At 44.3% G+C, this 19700-nt stretch overlaps 2 protein-coding genes across 4 annotated transcripts; both read left to right on the top strand.

The window, feature by feature from the left end:
• Nucleotides 1–948: 948 nt before the first annotated feature.
• On the top strand, nucleotides 949–4731 carry rbm24a (RNA binding motif protein 24a). The gene is made up of 4 exons (XM_088364319.1): nucleotides 949–1436; nucleotides 2175–2298; nucleotides 2438–2492; nucleotides 4222–4731. Exons 1-4 carry the CDS (start codon nucleotides 1269–1271, stop codon nucleotides 4586–4588), a joined length of 714 nt encoding a protein of 237 aa, XP_088220445.1. The 5' UTR covers nucleotides 949–1268; the 3' UTR covers nucleotides 4589–4731.
• Nucleotides 4732–5833: 1102 nt separating this feature from the next.
• cap2 (cyclase associated actin cytoskeleton regulatory protein 2) lies at nucleotides 5834–16303 on the top strand. 3 transcript variants are annotated; one of them, XM_088364292.1, is made up of 14 exons: nucleotides 5834–5852; nucleotides 6272–6399; nucleotides 8227–8378; nucleotides 8563–8663; nucleotides 9182–9259; nucleotides 10327–10470; nucleotides 10624–10709; nucleotides 10952–11057; nucleotides 11182–11347; nucleotides 11418–11578; nucleotides 11650–11773; nucleotides 11901–11983; nucleotides 15751–15894; nucleotides 15975–16303. In XM_088364292.1, the coding sequence occupies exons 3-14, from the start codon at nucleotides 8273–8275 to the stop codon at nucleotides 16056–16058; spliced, it is 1383 nt and encodes a 460-aa protein (XP_088220418.1). In that variant the 5' UTR covers nucleotides 5834–5852; nucleotides 6272–6399; nucleotides 8227–8272; the 3' UTR covers nucleotides 16059–16303. The 3 variants fall into 3 exon arrangements, with proteins under 3 accessions (XP_088220418.1, XP_088220420.1, XP_088220419.1); XM_088364294.1 differs by lacking the exon at nucleotides 5834–5852 and having other exon boundaries at nucleotides 6275–6399; nucleotides 8280–8378; XM_088364293.1 differs by lacking the exons at nucleotides 5834–5852; nucleotides 6272–6399 and adding an exon at nucleotides 7597–7616.
• The last annotated feature ends 3397 nt before the right edge of the window (nucleotides 16304–19700 follow it).

Genomic DNA, 19700 nt, shown 5'->3' with positions numbered 1-19700 from the left:
AGAAGCATTTAAAACAGTCAATTAGGTCTCATAATTGTAGCGTGCAACATCCGTAATACATAAGATACTAGATACTTAATATAGTTAAAATGAAACAAAAACTTGGTATTATATTTCAAAAGTAATATTTGAGCTAGGCAGACACTAGGTTGCCGGCTGTGTTTTGACCTGTCCAAGATGGCGGCCTCGGAGACGCACTGGGACAACTTGTCTGCAGTACAGAGCATGGCACGACCCTGGCGGGTGCCAACCGCCACGAGAACGTGTTTACAACTCTTACGCTATAGCCACGTGGTCGTTATCAGCGGAATGACTATTAATAGTGATTAATTTAAGTCAACGCTTGGCTGGGTTCTATGCTTTCCTTCTCTTGGGACCAAAGGGAACATTTTGCATCCCTCTTTCGTCTCCTTTCCAAATGACTAGCTGTCGCTCTCTCGCGGCCAAAGATGGGTATTTTCAACCTGGCTGTGGTGACGTCACACAATGTACTGCAGTCCACTCCCCTTGCAACGTGAATTGCTCAGCCAAAGTCTCACGAGATTTGCTAATGTCTCACGTCAAGTGATGCTGTCATTAGTTAAGTTAGACACAAGATGGTGCTATTGTCTTTTGGTAACTACAGTGCAGTTGGAAGGGGACCTTTTCGAGTTAATTTATTAAAAAACAATGCAAGGTAACGTTTCTTATTGTTACTATTTACCAAGTCAGAGCATATTGTTTAGCTAAATGTCACGTGAAATGTTTGATTTCATCGCTCACCTAGCGACAGTATCGGCTTGCTCAGCGTGTTTGAGGGCCGACCCAGAGGAGGAGTTTGGGCTGTACTTTTTTCTGTTTTGTTTTGTTTTTGTTTTTTTTAACACAGGGGTGCCCCCTGTGTGTGTGTGTGCGCGCGCGCGCGCGCGCGTGCGCGCGTGCGTGCGTGCGTGCGTGCGTGCGTGCGTGCGTGCGTGCGTGCGTGCGTGCGTGCGTGCGTGTGTGTGTGTGTGTGTGTGTGTGTGTGTGTGTGTGTGTGTGTGTGTGTGTGTGTATTAGAAAGCATTCACTTCGAGGCACCAACAAGGAGAGGAAGTCGACTACGAGTGGTCCTCATGCTGATGCAGAAGCCCCCAGACCACCACCGCGTCCATCTACCTCCAGGCTGGAACATCCTCCTCGTCCTTCCACTCCTCTCTCCTCCACCAAACACTGAAGATACTTTGCACTGACGTTTTCCTTTTTTCAAATGAGCATTCATCCCTTTTAATTGTTTTTATTTAATAACGATGCACACCACGCAAAAGGACACCACCTACACTAAGATCTTCGTCGGAGGCTTGCCCTACCACACCACCGACTCCAGTCTCAGGAAGTACTTTGAGGTGTTTGGCGAGATCGAGGAGGCTGTGGTCATCACTGACAGGCAGACCGGCAAGTCTCGGGGCTATGGCTTTGTGAGTACAGTAACTCCAATTAATCACAAGACTCGATGACGAGTGCAGAAATGCGGCAGGTTCACATCTGAGATTCTCGCTGGTGGGTTTAGGAGATGATCATCAAGTACCTCTAAAGTCTCATCTCAAAATTTTTTAATAATAACTGTACAGGTCAACATTACCTGTAAGTTTGTTGACATTATTTTTCTTGATTAAAACGTCCCCCCAAATATTTTAAATGGTAAACTTTGAAGATTACGTGATAAATGACATGACATTATAAAATATTCAATGAAAATAATGCCTCAACAATATTTTTTTACATTTCTAGAAAATAAATCAGGGGAAACATATCATAAAACTTTGAGATCCAGGATATTATAAAATATTCAATGAATTCAAGTCTTCTGGTAAAGAGAATTGAAATGGTATGCATTGATGCTAGCACATGCTAATTGTCTTGTAGCACAAGAGTGCAAAATGCATGTTGATGCTCAAGTCGATCTCAACAAGGACAACATGACATCCATAGATGAGCTCGGTCTGCTCCCTGTGCATTGTTTAGGAGGCGTTCCCGGGAATTTCTGGCAAGTTCCCTCGCCATTAGTCTTCAACTCGACACGTCTGGTTCCAAAATAGCCAACAAGGCCGCTTTTCTATGCTCGGCACTGTCTCCCCAGACAACCTTCAGAGCCGGCGAAGCTCGGCCACTCGTAAACACCAACTGACGTGCGCTTGTTTTCCTCCCAAAACCAGGTTACCATGTCGGAGCGCTCGGCCGCCGACCGGGCCTGCAAGGACCCCAACCCCATCATTGACGGCAGGAAGGCCAACGTCAACCTGGCCTACCTGGGGGCCAAGCCTCGAGTGATGCAGCCGGGTGGGAAGCAATGCTTTTATGTCATTTCATCTCTTTAGATGTGCACCATAAATCTGATCAACCAATCTTACCTGCAAGTAATCATTCTAATTGTGGTTTTTTTTCCGACACCTTGTGATGGTCTGTTTGAACTTTGCAGGTTTTACCTTTGGAGTCCCCCAAATTCACCCTGCCTTCATCCAAAGGCCCTATGGGTAAGTCCCGACTGGCGTATGTTCTTTTGATACCATTTTGCGATTTGGTATGTTGGATGAGCTTCCAACTCGGGTGCTTCTCTGGCGCCACAAAAGGCAAATGTTGGCCAGATGGAGTTTGTGGGCTCTTTTCTGTGTGGTTTCATCTCTTTTTGACAACAAAAGCCCGAGCCATGCACCCTTTGCATACCATAATAGCATCTTCCTGTTGTTACTAGCGGATTACCCCTCCCTCTCGTGTTTTTCCGCATTATTATTGTGTGTGATTTTGTGTGCATGTGTGCACAAAAGTTGCAAACAAATCTCTTTCTCTCGCTCGCTCACCCACTCTCTTATTCTTCTTCTCTCCAATGGATGGATGGAGCTTTTTGGTCACATGGAGCGCTTGGTGTTAACGAAAACAAGCGCACCCATTGTGGCGGCACAAAGCCCCGAATGCTGACACTGCAGTCTCATGAAGCTGTGTGTGTGTGTGTGTGTGTGTGTGTGTGTGTGTGCGTGTGTGTATGTGTGTGTGTGTTTGTGTGTGCGTGCGTGTGTGTGTGTGTGTGTGCGTGCGTGTGTGTGTGGGGGGGGGGGGCTGCGTGCGTGTGTATTTGTGTGTATTTGTGCGTGTGTGCGTGTGTGTGTGTGTGTGAGAAAGGGTCTCTGTGGTTCAAGCAATCCAAACAAAAAAGCAATGGACACTCAATTAGGTACACTTGCAAAATGAAGCAACAACACCCTTTTTTTTTAAATTACAATGTTGCTGCTTGAGTGCTGTAAGGGGAAAACGTGAGTTCCGTGGCGTGCCCTCACGTCGTCCTGCTGAGTTGCATCAGCGCTGCTCAAAGTTTGTCACACGATGGCCGGCATGCCGTTCTGAGGAGTCTTACCTTCTCCTTTTCTAGCTGTGCCCCCCCCCCCCCAGGCTAAAAAGTGAACTAATTACTGAGTCATTTGTTTGGGCACTGACACAGAATGGGGGTACAAAGTTGAGCCAGCGGTTTTCTGCATGTTTGCACCGGAAGTGGCTCAGAAGGTGGTGTCAGAGTAAAAGCTGGTAAAGCATGAAAAGTCCTTGAACACTGCTTCGAATTGAATCCAATTCAAAAGCAGCGTAAGCTCACCCTGGCTTTGAAGTCAATAAGGAGAACTCCGTAGGCCTTGGATGGGCTGGGATGAGGCTACGTCCTGGAGGCCAGAATGTGCTCATTGTTCAGAGTTGTTGATTTAATCAAAACATCCCCCTGCCGAGCCCCCTGCCCACGCAAGCTCTTTTTGAAAACTGTCCAGCTGTCAAAGTGGCGCTGACATTTTCACAATGCTGTGCCGGGGCTCATCGCCTGCGTCCCAGACCTGGACACCGCCACTGTAAGCCGACCCTAAAACCCAGGCGCCCCCCTTTCCCACCCCGACCCACACCTCCTTCACACAGAGATCATGCAAAATGTCTGCGTCAGGCTCGTGGCGATTGAAGTACATTTTCCAATAGGGCGCTACCAAAGACTTTCTCAAAGGGTTTGTGTCTGAAAAGCAAGTTTCTAACCACCTGCAATGATTGACAGACCCCTAAAGGGGCCCACTGTTGCTCTGCTTTGATTTTGAGGTCAGCACAGCATTTGAGTAGAAGAAAAAGACCAGGCAGTCGATGTCAGCAGTGGCGTTCTTCTGTGTCTACATCTTTGATATCAGCGCACTTGTAATAGCCATCGAGCTAGTAAGCCAACTGTCTGGTTTTGTCCCGCAGCATCCCGACGCACTACGTGTACCCTCAGGCCTTCGTGCAGCCCAGCGTGGTGATCCCGCACGTGCAGCCCACCGCCGCCGCCGCTGTGCCGGCACCCGCCACCTCCCCGTACATCGACTACACAGGAGCGGCCTACGCTCAGTACTCTGCCGTTAGCGCGGCGGCAACCGCCGCATACGACCAGTATCCCTACGCCGCCTCGCCTGCCGCCGCTGGCTACGTGACTGCCGCCGGGTACGGCTACGCGGTCCAGCAGCCTCTTGCGGCTGCCGGCGCCGCCGCTCCGGGTTCAGCGGCCGCGGCTGCCACCGCAGTTGCCTTCGGCCAGTATCAGCCTCAGCAGCTGCAAGCAGACCGCATGCAATAGCAGCAGAAGGAAGTGGAGTCGACATGCTGTGCTTCAACCAAAAACAAGAAAAAAGTCGCAGTACAAACATGATGATGATCATTTTCTAGTAGCTTCTTTCTGGAGACAAACCACAGGAACTAATCCCTGTTACTTAAGCCTTCAAGTCCTATCGCTGTCCTAGGGCTGATTTTGTATATTTATTGTTGTCATACACACTGAGGGTTTTTCTTTTTTTGTATAATCAGGGAAAAAAAATGAAGCTGTTTTCAGCATGACCTCTTGTTAGGACCTTAAAGCACCCCTCTTGGCCGATGCAAAGCACCCCCCCTTCCCTTGACAAGGAACGCATCACTTGTTGCTCATTTGTTTAGCTGACACATTTTAATCCATGGCTGGGCCCTGATTCTCTTTTTTCTTTTTTTTTTGAGGAGGGGCTGAGTTTACAGGGCCACCCACCATCCCCAACAACCCCTCCAGTGTTAGCAAAAATTTACATGGCAACCTCCTGCCTCAGTGTGCCTTTCGACTGCTATTTAATACAAAGAGACTTCTGCTATTTAAAATATTTATTTTCTATTTTTTTTTTTTTTGGAGCGTAGTAGTGGCGGTACTGTATTAATATTATTACTGTGTACTCATCTCAAGGCATACATACATATACATACATATATCTACATAAAAAAAAAATATATATATATATATATATATTATTTCAGAATTATTATATATTATATATTAACATACTCAACCCAAAAAAAGATTTAGTAGCTGTTCAAGATACAATGCACTCTACTTTTATTTTTTAGCTTAATATTGGTTAGGTGTTTTTTTTAATGGAGAAACTTTATTTAAATGCATGCGTAAAACAGAAAACAAAAAAAAAAGCAAAATGCTGCTTTATTCTTTAGAATGTAAAGTCGTCGTAGCTGTGCTTTATTACAATTTCATTTTTATTTTTGGTTCATATTCATCTGACAATGTTGGGAGTTTTTATACTTGAACTATTTCTTACAAGGGAAACGAGAGCGAAAAGTTTTAATAAACATTTGAAGGAAGCTTTTCATTGTCACTGGATGAATAAGTATGTAAAGTGTTATTACCAAAACTCTAAAATTGGAATAAAATGTTCTATATTAAATTTTTATTTTTTTTTCTGTTTTTCCCCACATGCCCCATTGTCAGCTTAGCGTCATGGTCACCTTCACGCCTGGCCGATGAGGACGCGGGACGCCGACTATCAATGATGCAGCACGAATCAATAAGTCATAGTCATCGTGTTAAGGTAGAAGAAGATGAGCGTGTTTGTTTCACGTGTGCTCACGCACTGGTGAGCCTGTCGGGGTGACGTCATTCAAAAGAAGGCAAACTACTGTATCTGACCATTGCTCCTTCCATCTATTATTTATCTGAAAAGGTTTTTTTTAACCAGCTGCCTGTTATCAATGCATGATTTTAAAAATATATATTACGGCTTTCGTGTGTTGAATTTTCATCATAACGTGTTTTACAAATGTTTCGACCCTTTATTGGCAAGTTAATGCCGCCTAAAAGAGTTTCTAAACTTGAGTCATAAGGCATAAACCCGTGAGACATAACATGAAGTTAACTTAAAAAGCTTTCGATCTTCAAATAACAACGCAACAGAAGAAGAATGGTGGTCACATGTGTGCCTCTCTCTCTCTCTCTGTCGGTTATTTTTAGCGTGCGTGTGCGTGCGTGTGTTAGTGTGTGATCTGAAAGGTTCTGCTCAGCTGAACTAAGACATCCCAGACGGACGGGAAGGCGAGCAGGCAAGCAGCACTCTTGGAACAAGAACAGCACAGGAGGAGGTACAGGACAGTTCATGTAAAAAATAACAAAAAAAACTTGCGTTGGCGCACGTGTGCTATGGTGTGTGCGCGGATGTGTGGGGGCGGGGGGCGTGCACTTTGTAGACAGAACAGGCTTTTCCTAATATCATGACCTCTTTTTGGCCCCAGCATAGTTGCACCTTGAGTTGTTGGGATGGCTTGTGAGTAACATTTTCGAAAGTTCCTTGGAAAAAAAAAAAAAGATCTGTTTTGCCAAAAGAGACTACTTTTGTTTGATTACTTTTTTTTTTTTTTTAATCTTATTAATGCTTGAACAGGTCATAATTGTATTGATTAGTGGTGACGAAACAGCTGTACCAAATATTGTGGTTCCTGCAATGAACGCACCATTACAACAATATTTCAATTAGCAGTGGGCCGAAGCTCCAGCGAGCTGAATTTAGCCTCACAAAAGATCAGATAGCAGAGCAACACGTGTTCTTCCTCAGCTGTCGAGCTGCGTCGGCTGTGACGTACGACGCACCTGTCCGCTTCCCGCCTCCTGGTTGCTATGGAAACGACAGGCAGGACAGCACTTGTTGAAGATGGCGTCAAGTCACCGAGGACACTTTTATTCCTGACACAAATGCGAACGTTCACGTTGATTCATAGCGGGCAGATTAGCACTGACTGTTAGCTCACAGTCACTTGCTGAAGTTGCTTTTGCGACAGATAAACGCCCTTGCCGGGCCCCCCGGCAATTTGACGCAGGGAGTCAAGTATTATTTTTGTGATTTTACTTGCTAGCTTTAGAACATCCATGTCCAAAATCCAGCCCGCGGGCTAAATTCGGCCCCCGGTCAGATTTCATACGGCCCCCAGCTTCGGTCTTCTAATGTATTATTTATGGCCCGCCTGCACTGTCAAACTGAATTTAAAAAATCATGAAACTTGAAACTGTAATTCCTCCTATTACCAAAAGGTGACAGCACCACCCCTCTCCGCTCATTTCTGCCATGGCGACTGCAAAGAAAACGAGGAAAGTTGACGATGAGGGCCGTCGCTTTCAAGAGAAATGGGAATTAAAATACTTCTTCACTGAAAATCAAGCCTTGTTTAAGGATTTCAACCTAAAGAGACACTATCAGACTAAACACGCCAACACATACAACAAGCTAACTGGGGGTGACCGAGTTGATCAAGTGAAGCAGCTCCAAACTGACTGACATCACAACAGCGATTCTTCACGCGAGGCTGTGAGTCAAAAGTAAATCAAAAGTAAATGTAACTTAATATTAAATATTACGAAGTGGCCATGTTAATCCTATTGATGTTATGAACCTGTAGATGTGACACAAACTATTACTTTCTGAAAGATATTGTAAATGACAGCAAAATTAACTTGTTTTAAGTTTTAATAACAGACAACTTTGCATTACTTATAACTCCTGTTTAAAATGTTCATGAGGGAAAAATAATTTTAAACTCATGTAAATTTAAGGTATTTCATACAGTTTGTTCCATGTTACCTGACTCTTCAGATATGAATGAAAGGCAGAATTTGTGTTTTTAGAGTTGTTCACATCTGCCCGAGTGGCTTATATTTGGTTATTTTGTTGTTTAAAAAAATAAAGACAATTGGGACAATGAAATTTGTTTTATAACGGTGTGTATTTGCATGACATTTTTGTAGTTAAAAAATGTCCAAAAAAACTATTGGCCCCCGGGCCCCTTCACTTTATCAAATCTGGCCCTCCTTGCAAAAAGTTTGGACACCCTTGCTTTAGAATATAAGGGCCAATCAGCGTCCGGTTGCAGATGTGATTTAATGATATTTAGAAACAGTTTTCATTTCGCGCTCATCAGGGCTTTCCATTTCGTCTGAAATCCGACTGCATTCTTCCATCCCGTCATGGAAGATTTGATGGATCGTCTGGAGCGAGCCGTGACTCGACTGGAGCTGCTGTCGGCATCCGCAAGTTTGTCCAACAGCGACTGTGCCAACGGCATCAATGGAGGTAAGATGGCTCTTTAGAGTCTCAAAGGGCTCCCTCTAGTGGTAAGCAAAAGAATCCTTCCGTTCAGTTCAGTTGTATTTCACTTTTTCGTGCCATACTTTTGTTTGCTGTTATTTGATTCAATTGAATGATGATCTTTTTTCTCTGTTGGTGTGTGTGTGTCTGTGTGTGTGCGCGCAACCAGCTTCCACCGCGTCCGCGGACACCTTTGACGTTCTTCTGAAAGGTCCGCTGACGAACTACATGAACATCAGCAGGACCATCGGGAGTGATGTGGAGAAACACGTGAGTCTGCTTTGTACGCATTCTCTTTAATTCCTTTCTCTGACAGGACGAGTAATGATAAACTGTTCACCTGCACACAGACACATCCGTTTATCTTTGATTTGCTAGTAGTTATTTAAAATTGACTTTAGCCGTTGCCTTGGACCAACCTTGAATTTGCGTGCATTCATTAATCCAAACTGCCACATTCCCCCATGGCCAGCGTGTTATACGGCCGGCGTATCTCCACCATGTCCTTGGACAGGCGCAAATTGGGCGACTTAATATTACACATGAAAAACAACAACGTGCGACTCACTTTAGGTTTGGGTGGCTCCTTTTAAGGGCAAAGCCTCCATGGTGGGTCCCCCCCGCCACACACACACACACACACACACACACACACACACACACACACACACACACACACACACACACACACACACACACACACACACACACACACACACACATACACACACACACACACACACACACACACACACACAAGCTAGTCAATCACACTTTTTTCTCTCCAGGCAGAGATGGTCAACGACGCCCTGCAGACGCAGAAGACGTTCCTCAAAATGGCGGCCGAGCACCAGGAGCCCGTACAGGTACGAGCGTGAGGTCGACCAAATACTATGGCACTTCCATAATAACCACTCAAATGACAACTGGCATGTTTTCATCGGGTTGTAGCGCTGGCAAAGCATCATGGGACATTATGATGTTCGCTTTAGAAGGCTTTCAAGGCTATACACTAGCGAGATTGAATGATTTGTTAATTGTTCTTTAAAACTTCACCTATTGGACATACACTAGATAGGCATGCACGCACACACGCACACACACACACACACACACACACACACACACACACACACACACACACACACACACACACACGCACACACGCTCAAACCTTCCAAACGCGCAGCAGCTTTCAGACTTTTTATGGGCATGTTCTATATTTGAGGTCTGTTGTTAGTCTGTGTGTATGTGGGGGGGGTGGATGTGTGTGAGACCTTTTAACTCCTCTGTCACCTCACGGTGCCTCAAAGATGTGCACGGATGAGTTGGTTGTAGGAGAACACAGAAATCCCCCGAATTTAGCAAGAGGAGTGGACTTAGTGGCTCAAGATGTCATTTGGGCCGTCGGAAATCAAACATCAGCATCCAAAAGCAGTTTCACTTAGCAACATGAAATTTTGTTGCCGTCTTCAAAATGTGAGCCGACAAAGTGAGCTGGCGGGGCTTCTTCACCTCTTAATCTGTGGAAGGTGAAGTGTAAACAGCGTGATGCCAGCTCTGCCTTACAAGGCTACGGGGATCTCCTGGAATGTTCCAGCAAAGGAAGGACCAAGAGGAGGAGGAGAGGAGTGAAGACAAATGAACAGTTTACGTTCACGACAATGCCAGCATGGAATTCATAGCAGGTCCAGATTTTGAAAAATGTCTTTAATTTTCCTGAAAACATTCTGTCAAGTTGAGCTTGTTCTTGGCAGAAGTCTGCAATCTACCAGGAGCCGCATGATGGCGAGTCATCGTGAGAGCGTTTGCAGCTCTGTGCGACCATTACCATCGTATCACGCCAGCTAAAAATAGCATTAATAACGCTGTGATACATTTTGACGAAATGTGCGTAATTTGAACTGAATACAGCACTGTCCTGTGTTCTCAGACAGAGCTCTGCGACCTGCTGAAGCCCATCTCGGAGCACATCCAGAAGATCCAGAGCTTCCGGGAGAGCAACCGCGGCAGTCAGCTCTTCAACCACCTGTCGGCCGTTAGCGAGAGCATCCCTGCCCTCGGGTGGGTGGCCATGGTACGCGTTGGGCCTTCAAATGCTTGGTGATTTGTTGAGTTCAAATTTGAACCACTCGAGTGGACTCATCGACTGATCAGTTGAACCGCTAGGAGCTATACGTGTATTGGCAGATGCCTTCTATGTTCACAATCTTTTCTGGACTCTCTTCAGAACCAAAAGCCCGGTCCATATGTGAAGGAGATGAACGACGCCGCCACCTTCTACACCAACAGGGTGCTCAAAGAATACAAGGAAACGTAAAGGCACTTGCATTTGGTTTTACAACACAAGCCTCAGATACATTTTATTGCTTAGATTTGACTAAATTTGCATTTGTTTCCTGTTAACCTCTGCATCACACCTTTGGTGATTATTGTCATAAATTAAAATAACGTAGTTGTTATTCCATATCACGGGATTGAATTAATTTTATTAAAGCACTGCATCGCATTGGTGTCGTTGATCACTTGAAAGGAAATGACCAAGCACATTTTGTCAGCGACAGACGTCACGTGGACTGGGTGCGCTCGTACTTGTCCATCTGGACCGAGATGCAGTCATTTATCAACCGCCACCACACCGCCGGACTGCTCTGGAGCAAGACGGTCAGTCTGCACTGGAATGATTAGGAGCGAAAATATAAATGAAAATGAAATCAAGTAAAATCCTTGTGCAGCACTGCTCTCTGGTGGGCGTGACCATATTGCACCAATCATTTCTTTGCTGTAGGGTCCCATTGCCCCGGCCTCCCTGTACGAAAACTCCAGTGCTGCCTGCCCCCCAGCACCGCCTCCACCTGCATCTGCACCCATGGCCGAAGACTCCCGGAGCCCCGGTCGCGCCAGACACTCCGCCCTATTCACCCAACTCAACCAGGGCTTGGACATAATAAAAGGTACGCTACCCACCTGTGGTCTACAAAGTCACTTTCAGGCCTTCACTCTCTTTGTAAAACTATTTCGTAGGTCTGAAGCATGTTTCGGAGCACCAGAAGACCCACAAGAACCCGCGCTTGCGTTCACAGGAGGGGCAGAGCGCAAAAGCCAAACCCGAGATGACGTCCCCACTGGCGGCGCCCCAGAAGAAACCTCTACTGCTTAAGCTGGACGGGAAGAAATGGAGGGTGGTAGGTGGAGCTGGGACTCATTCGACCAGTCTCATGGGGCTTTACTGAAAGTAGATGGGCTCCCCCGGCAGGAGAACTTTGAGCACAAACATGACCTGATGATCGAGGAAACTGAGCTGCGGCAAGTGGTCTATGTCTTTGCCTGCAGTGATACCACCCTGCACGTCAAAGGGAAGTTGAACTCCATCATCGTAGGTAAAATCCGAGAAAATTCTCCAAATTGTCCTCTTGTGGTATGCTAACAAATCGCTGCCTCAGTGCAGTTAGCTTGTATTTCGGTTGGACGTTCAATATGTTTGAAATGACGGGCATTTGTGTTCAGATAACTGCAAGAAGCTTGGTCTAGTGTTTGACAACGTGGTCGGAATCGTGGAGATCATCAATTCCAAGGCCGTTCAGTTACAGGTGAGACGCTGGTTCTTAGCAAGGTTTGCCTTTTAAATTTGGATTTGAAACAATGCTTAACATTTGGTTTGGTTTGTTTATTTCGGCAAGTACATAAAGAACACATTTATTACAGATTCATTTGTTTGACGTGACTTGTCAAAAAGGGAAACGCGAGGAAGCAATTTTGCTTATCTAGTCCCGTCCCGATTACAACCAACGTTTCACAACCAGACACACAATCTGAATTACTGCAGTGCAACCGATATACCACCATATACCATGAAGAGAAAAGTAACAAAAGAAAAACATAGATTTGACCAGTTCAACATGACTTGAATACAGGAATAGCAAAAAGAAACCTGTAAGTCTGAATAAAAGTTGAAAACAAAGAAAAACTGAAATTAGACCATTATAACATGATTTGGATACAGCAATACCATTTGAATAACAATTTGGATTACCGTAATTTTCGGACTATAAGTCGCACCGGAGTATAAGTCCCACCAGCCATAAAATGCACAATAAAGTGAAAAAAAACATATATAAGTCGCACCGGAGTATAAGTCGCACTTTTGGGGCAAATTTATTTGTCAAAATCCAACACCAAGAACAGACATGAACCAGCAACAACAGGCTAAACGATACGGTATGCTAACGTGACATATACACAAACGAGGAGCTGAGAACGGGCCTGTGTAACATTCAGAGTTATTCAAATAAGTATTACATAAATAACACGTTTATCAAACCATCTGTGTCACTCCAATTCATTAAATCCATCGATCGTCCTTTATGTAAACAATGCCGCGTATGCGCCACATATGCGCCGCTGACGTCGGACTCGTAAGTTGCATTTCTAATTATTCCACAGACCCATATAACGATATATAAAGTATATTTCAAATAACTATCATATAACAACAATATTATCAAACCATCTGTGTCACTCCTAATTATTAAATCCATCGATCAAATTCCTTGTCCTTTGTCAACAACGCCGCGTGCGCGCCGCACAGATCTAGTATACAACTATATTGTAGCGTTAACAAAGTACCAGGAAACACGTGGGTTTGGTAAACGCCTCTTTATTTAACAAAACAACGAGCCAACAACTACTGAACTGTAACGATAAAAACATATACAAGTTGCGACACGAAATAAATTATATCAAATAACTATAACATAAATACGTTTTTTAAACCTTGTGTCACTCCAAATCATTAAATCCTTCAAACGTGGGGCCCTTCGTCATCTTCATCATCCCGTGATAGAATCCTTTGTCCTTATATAAACAACTGCCACGCTGCTGACGTCACTTGCAGGTCAAATGACAGTAATCCCTTGCTACATTGCGGTTCGTTTATCGCGGTTTCACTACATCACGGATTTTTGAATTTTGAAAATTTGCGAAAAAATTCACATATAAGTCGCTCCTGAGTATAAGTCGCCCCCCCACCCAAACTATGAAAAAAAAACCGCGACTTATAGTCCGAAAATTACGGTAATTGTTTTGAATACAGTAATTACAGTTGATTTTTTCTAACATGTTTTAACAGTTGATTGGATACAACAGTAATATGTTTTAACAGTTTGATTTGAATACAACAGTGAATGTTTAATCAATTTTGAGAAGGTTAGCATCACAACCCCAAAGGCACCCCGGGCATCGTCCCCACCAACAGGCGGCACTTGCACCGACCGATCTCGCAGCTGGCCTCTTGTCGCTTGACCATTTTCTTATTGAGTTCAGACATCTCAAGACGGAGCATTGCCATCATCTGGCCTCTCTGCTCTCAGCCCTCAGGTTGCTTTCCAAGGCTGGACTTTGTCCCATTCAGCTCATTTTGCAGGTGCAACCATATGAGGGTCAACGTCGAGTGGAGATAGTCTGGTCAAGCTCACTGACCCATCTTAGGAATTCCATAGCTTATGATACAGTCAGGGAAGTGCCTGAAGTGCCCTCAAGACTGCAACTCCCTCTCATTTATGTATTTATCAACATTCCACAATATCGTTTATGTATTTGAAGAGTTTTATAATAACATTTGTGTTACATGTGTTACATCAGTGTCACGGATTGGAATGGAGAAGGGCGACCAAATGCAGCTTGGACCAGGGTTTATTTAGGGAAAAGGGAAATGGAATGGAGCATGAAGGGAAACAGACAGGAACTAGGAAACTAATAACATGACCGACTGACCGACAGGTATGGCAAACAGAAAACAATCGAGGGAAAAACAGAAAGACAGGAAAACGAGAGACAAGAAATAATCTGACAAGGTAGTGACACGCAGACAGGACTTAAATACGCGACAGGTAACGAGAGGCAGGTGAGAATGATCACACTGATCATGGGTACACAGGAGGGGAGGGGCGAGCACACAGGCACACGGACAGAAACTATGCCAATATGCACATAATAAAACAACCAGGGACGAAACGTGACAATCAGCAGCACAGGCACCAGCCTGTATCGTAGCCATATTATAAAAGTATTCAAATATCAACAGTCCTCTGCGCCCAAGGTTATTTTGTCTCAGTTTCAAAATGGAACCTCTGTCGCATGTGTGTGCCATGTACAGATTCACATACGTTTTCAATCACCATTGACATAATCAGTATTGTGTCAAAAACAATGTTTAGATATAGATTTTGGTTTGTTGCTCCTACAGTTGTGAAAAGTTTGACCAATGTCTAAAAATATCGATTTGATCAGCATTGGTTTGGTGTTTGGGATGATTCATTCGACTTTATGAAGATTTTACAATTTGTCATCCAAGTGCTTCGCATTTTTCCTTGCTTTTTCAGTTGGCGAGCTCTCCATGCAATGTTGCTATTTTGTTTGGTGAGATTTTCGTTGATGTAGAGTAGACATTGGATCCTCTTAGATTCTTTCCCTGTTTCCACGGGTCGATTTTCTACCTCGTCACCACCATTTTGATGTCTAGGTGAGATCTTGAGCCCAGAGATGATCACATCATTCATTTTATATTGTTGGTCGATATCTTCCATTCTCTTTGTGAATTTTTTTATCATCTGATCTTTCTTGGCATTCTCAGCTTTGAGAAATGTAAGTTCTTCCATCTTGGTTTCTAATCCAATCAATCGAGTTTCCATTTAATTTAGAGTGTCCGCAATTTTCTACATATGATCTTTGAGCATTTCCAAAGACTCAGCCGTGCCATTGTCTTTTTTGGGCCCCATAGTTTCCAAAAATGTTTTCAAAAAGTTCAAAAGGTTTTAGCTTGTCTGTGTGTCTGCTGCCTTCTCTTCAGTTGCAGCTTGTTTCCATTTTTGTTTTGGGATGTTGTCGGACTTCACATACCTCAATTGGCGTTGATCCATTAGGCTTTATGTAGATTTTACAATTTGTGATCCAAGGGCCTTGTTTTTTTCAGTTGACGGGCTCTCTATGCAATGTTTGCATTTTGCTAGGTGAGATTTTCATTAATATATACATTTGATCCCTTCAAGTTTTTGCCATGTTTCAATCAGGCAACTTTGTGTTTGGTACTCGTGGGACTTTAGTATGTTAGTATGACGTTAGTATGACCGTGCGGTTTTCACTCACCCTATTTGCTGTTGCGCTTCTCTTTGGAAGGAGTCACCAGTAATCCACGTTTGCCATGTCTAGTTTATATATTTTTTGTAGTAATGGAATCCACCACTTGTGCCCCCGATCTGTTGTCAACCTCGTCTCTACCATCTGTTCTATTTTAATGTCTCAGCGTTGCAGCATGATTTCTAAGGAAAGTTTGTAAGTTAGTGTTTGCCTATCAAACTAGGTGTTGGGAAGTGTGCCCACTATCTCCATCAATAAAACAGAAGGATGTCAGCTGTACCTGAGTCAGCAGTCCTTAAACTGCCACGTGGTCAGCGCCAAAAGCTCTGAGATGAACGTCCTCATCCCGCAAGGAGATGACGACTACGTGAGTGTCTGTCTGCATCTGCGCGTTCATCCAGAGGGCAAGTGGCTCAGCCGTTTGCTTCCATCCTTTTGCGTTTTCAGAAAGAGCTGCCGCTTCCCGAGCAGTTCAAGACCATCTGGGACGGATCCAAACTGGTGACAGAACCCAGTGAGATGGCCGCTTGATTGAAGGTTAGCATAGTAAATGCTAACATTTAGCCTCTTGGATGTCCCCCCCACCTTCATGTATTTTATCACTCGTCTGTGTTCAACCCTACAATTGAATATCACACAAAATTTCTTTTAAGTCCTACTGAATTCTTGAGGACATGCTAAATAAAAAAATAGCCTTGCCGCAAAATGTATTTAATATTGTTGGAAATTGTACTAATAAATATGCTTTTTTTTTCTTAGTCCAGAACACTGCTAAATTTGTGTTGAATTTGTTTTTTTTTTTTTTACAGTTTTCGAAATCACTTTGAATCTATCAAAGCACTCGTTACATGCCTTAGTGTAGTGGTCCCCAATAGTGTTGGCTCCTGAGTGAACGATCCGTTCAAAAGAAGGTCTCTTTTCAGTGAACGAATCGTTTCCTAAAGTGATTCGTTCTTTTTCAGTTCATATGACTTCAACCAGTAAGTGTCAGTAATGCACTTTGAAGATGGTGCCACCTCGCCGTAAAACAAAACGAACACATGACGTAACTTCCTGTTCACGAACGAGTCGTGCATTTCCCGTTCACCAACGAACGAATCTGTGAGTGAACGAATCAGTGAGTGATTTGCATTTCCGGTTCATCGCGAGAACGGATCAGTGAGGGAACGAATCCTGACTTTCCCGACTTCCCGTTCGCGAACGAGGCAATGGGTGAACTGCACGAATGGGTGAACTGCTTTCCCGTGCATCAACGGATCAGTCAGTGAACGTGTTGAGTCTTCTGCCGTGAACTATGTAAGCCAGAATGTAGAGTTATGATTTGCCAAGGAAAGAAATCACCACTCACTGAAACACCGCTTCTTTTATGCTCGTTTTCTCCAAGCTAACGGCTAACTTTATTGCAGGAAGAGATGCACCGTTATTCAACAACAATGCTTCTCTTTGGGTAATTATAGTCGTTTTTAAATAACGTGTATGCATATGTGTGTGTGTGTGTATATATATATATATATATATATATATATATATATATATATATATATATATATATACGCCTAAATATTGTTGTCCAATATATCTACTGCAATTGCACATTAGATTGCTGGTTTGAAATTCACTTTATTATTATTATTATTTTAATAAACATTTATGTTAAAACTTGTCTGGTGTTTTAATTCCTTGTTTTATATTCGCCAATTAAAACATAAAAATCAGACATTTGGTTAACTGGTTTATATGTTTTACGTTGTTATGAGTTGGTGTCCCCTTTAATAATATCGGCATAATGATTTTCCCCAAACATTTATTCAAACACAAACAAATTCGGTATAATAACACCAACTACAAGCCAACAAATACAAAATTAAAACAATGTCGGCGCAACGTGGGTCGGCTATGCTGTCTGTCACTCACTCGTGAATCTTCGTGATCGACCAATCAGCAGCGCCAGCGAGCGTTAGGGGGTAGGGATAGTCGAACGGGATCAGATGAGCATGGCTCGAGGGGAGCGTCATCTAACAACTCGGAACACAAAGACGCCCTTAAAGCAATGCGACAGTGAACGCCCGGCGCGCTGCGGTTGCGCGATCGGACGAAATTCAGCTCCCTGCGTACTTAGGTCCACTTGAATTTGGGAAAGTACATCAGGAGTTTAAATATATTTTCTAAATTTCAGCGACGGCACTGTCACAATAATGCTTTTACGGATCGGATGTAACATGGAGCAGGGCGACCTAGTGCAGCTTGGACCAGGGTTTATTGAGGGAAAAGGGAAGTGGAACGAGGCATCGAGGGAAACAGACGAGAACTGGCAAACTAATAACATGACAGACTGACCGACAGGGATGGCAAACACAAACAGACTCGAAACAGACAGGAACCACAAGGACAGCAAACGGGGCGACATCGACGATCCGACACGGAGTGAGGGGCAGACAGGAGTTATATACACGACAGGTAACGAGAGGCAGGTGGGAATAATTACACTGATCATGGGCACACAGGAGGGGAGGGGCGAGCACACAGACACACGAACAGAACTATGAAACGATTGGGGACTAGTCCTGACAAATGCAACCAGCGCGGTACAGTTGCGTGGTTGGCGACGCGCTACGGTTGCGCGTTCGGCGGTGCGCTGCAGTTGCATGATCGGACAAAAATGCGCAAATGAAAAAATGCTTAAAAAAGTCTTGGAACGGATACAAAAAAATCCATTATTTGTAATGGGAAAAATAGATTCGGAATTCGACCGATTCGCTTCTGGAACCGCCTTCTGAAACGGATTATGGTCGAAAACCGAGGCTTGACTGTATTATATTCACCTTGGTAGCCATCCAAGCAGGAATATTTTTTTTAACAAAACTGTTGAAATTGAGTGATGACATTAATGGTTTTGGGGTTGCTATACTGCTAAAATCCAGGAGTTTCCAGGGAGCTTTTCCCACTGAGCCCCCTCCGGGGTGTTGCCCTGTGGCCCCCAATAGGGGCCTGTGGCCCCTGGCCCACTGCGGTCCCCATTGGGGGGGGGGCCTGCGGCCCCTGGCCCCCTGCGACAAGTGGGGCGGGAGGGCAAGCCCCCCCCCCCAATGGGGGGCTTTCGGACCCCCCTGTGGGGCATGCGGCCCCCAGACCCAACTTACTTTTCAGTGTTTTTTTTTCGTTTGCCGTTCTCATCCCTGATTATTATTATTATTTTAATAAACATCTATTCCTTGTTTTTACATTCGCCAATTAAAACATAAAAATGAGACATTTGGTTTACTGCTTTATATGACAATATGTGTTTTACGTTGTTATGAGTTGGTGTCCCCTTAAATAACAAATGTGTCATGAGGTCACGTTTATTTTTCCAGTTTTCTGTCTCGTCGGTGTCGTAACTTTACTTCCTGTTTTATTTTGTCATCTCTTCCGTTTCAGTTCGTGTTTCCTTCCTCGGTGTTTGGTTGTCTTGTCTTCCCCGATCCCGATTGTGGCACCTGCGTGATTGGCGCTAATTGTCACCACCTGCCTCCCAGCCCTTTTGTGTGTATTTAGTCCGCGTCTTCCCCTTGTCTTGTGCCAGTGTGTCTTGCCTCGTCCCGACCACCAGCGATTCTTTGACGTCCGAGCTCTCAGTAAGATTCCTCCTTTTTGTCTCGCCACAGAGCGACGCTTTTTGTTAGTGCCTTGATCCCCATAGCCTTTTTGTCTCGCCCCAGTGCGACGCTTTTGTTTGAACTTTTTGCCACGTGTTTCCCTCGCAAGAGGCGTTTTGAGTTGTACTTTTGATCAGTGTGTGTGCTGGAATAAATCAGAGAAAGAAACGACTCTCCATCCGAGTCCTCCGCCTTGTTCCCTGCCTGACAAAATGTCGGCATAATGTTTTTTTTCCAACCTTTTATTCAAATACAAACACGTTCGGTACAATAACACCAACTACAAGCCAGCAAATATAAAATTAAAACATCAATGTCGGCATAACCTGTGTCGGCTGGCATGGCAGCAATGCTGTCTGTCACTCGCTCGTGAATCTTTGTGATCAACCAATCAGCAGCGCCAGCGAGCGTTAGATGGAGGAGGGACTTTACGAGTGAGTGACGTAACTTCCCGTTGACGAATGAGTCGTGAATTACATTTCCCGTTCACCAACGAACTAATCTGTGAATGAACGAATCAGTGAGTGATTTGCATTTC

Source organism: Syngnathus floridae, chromosome 21 (genome assembly GCF_059516105.1).
Source record: "Syngnathus floridae isolate MCC-2025c chromosome 21, RoL_Sflo_1.0, whole genome shotgun sequence".
NCBI classification, from domain to species: Eukaryota; Metazoa; Chordata; class Actinopteri; order Syngnathiformes; family Syngnathidae; genus Syngnathus; species Syngnathus floridae.
Note: the sequence above shows the minus strand (reverse complement) of the source record. Positions and strands in the feature narration are given on the sequence as shown.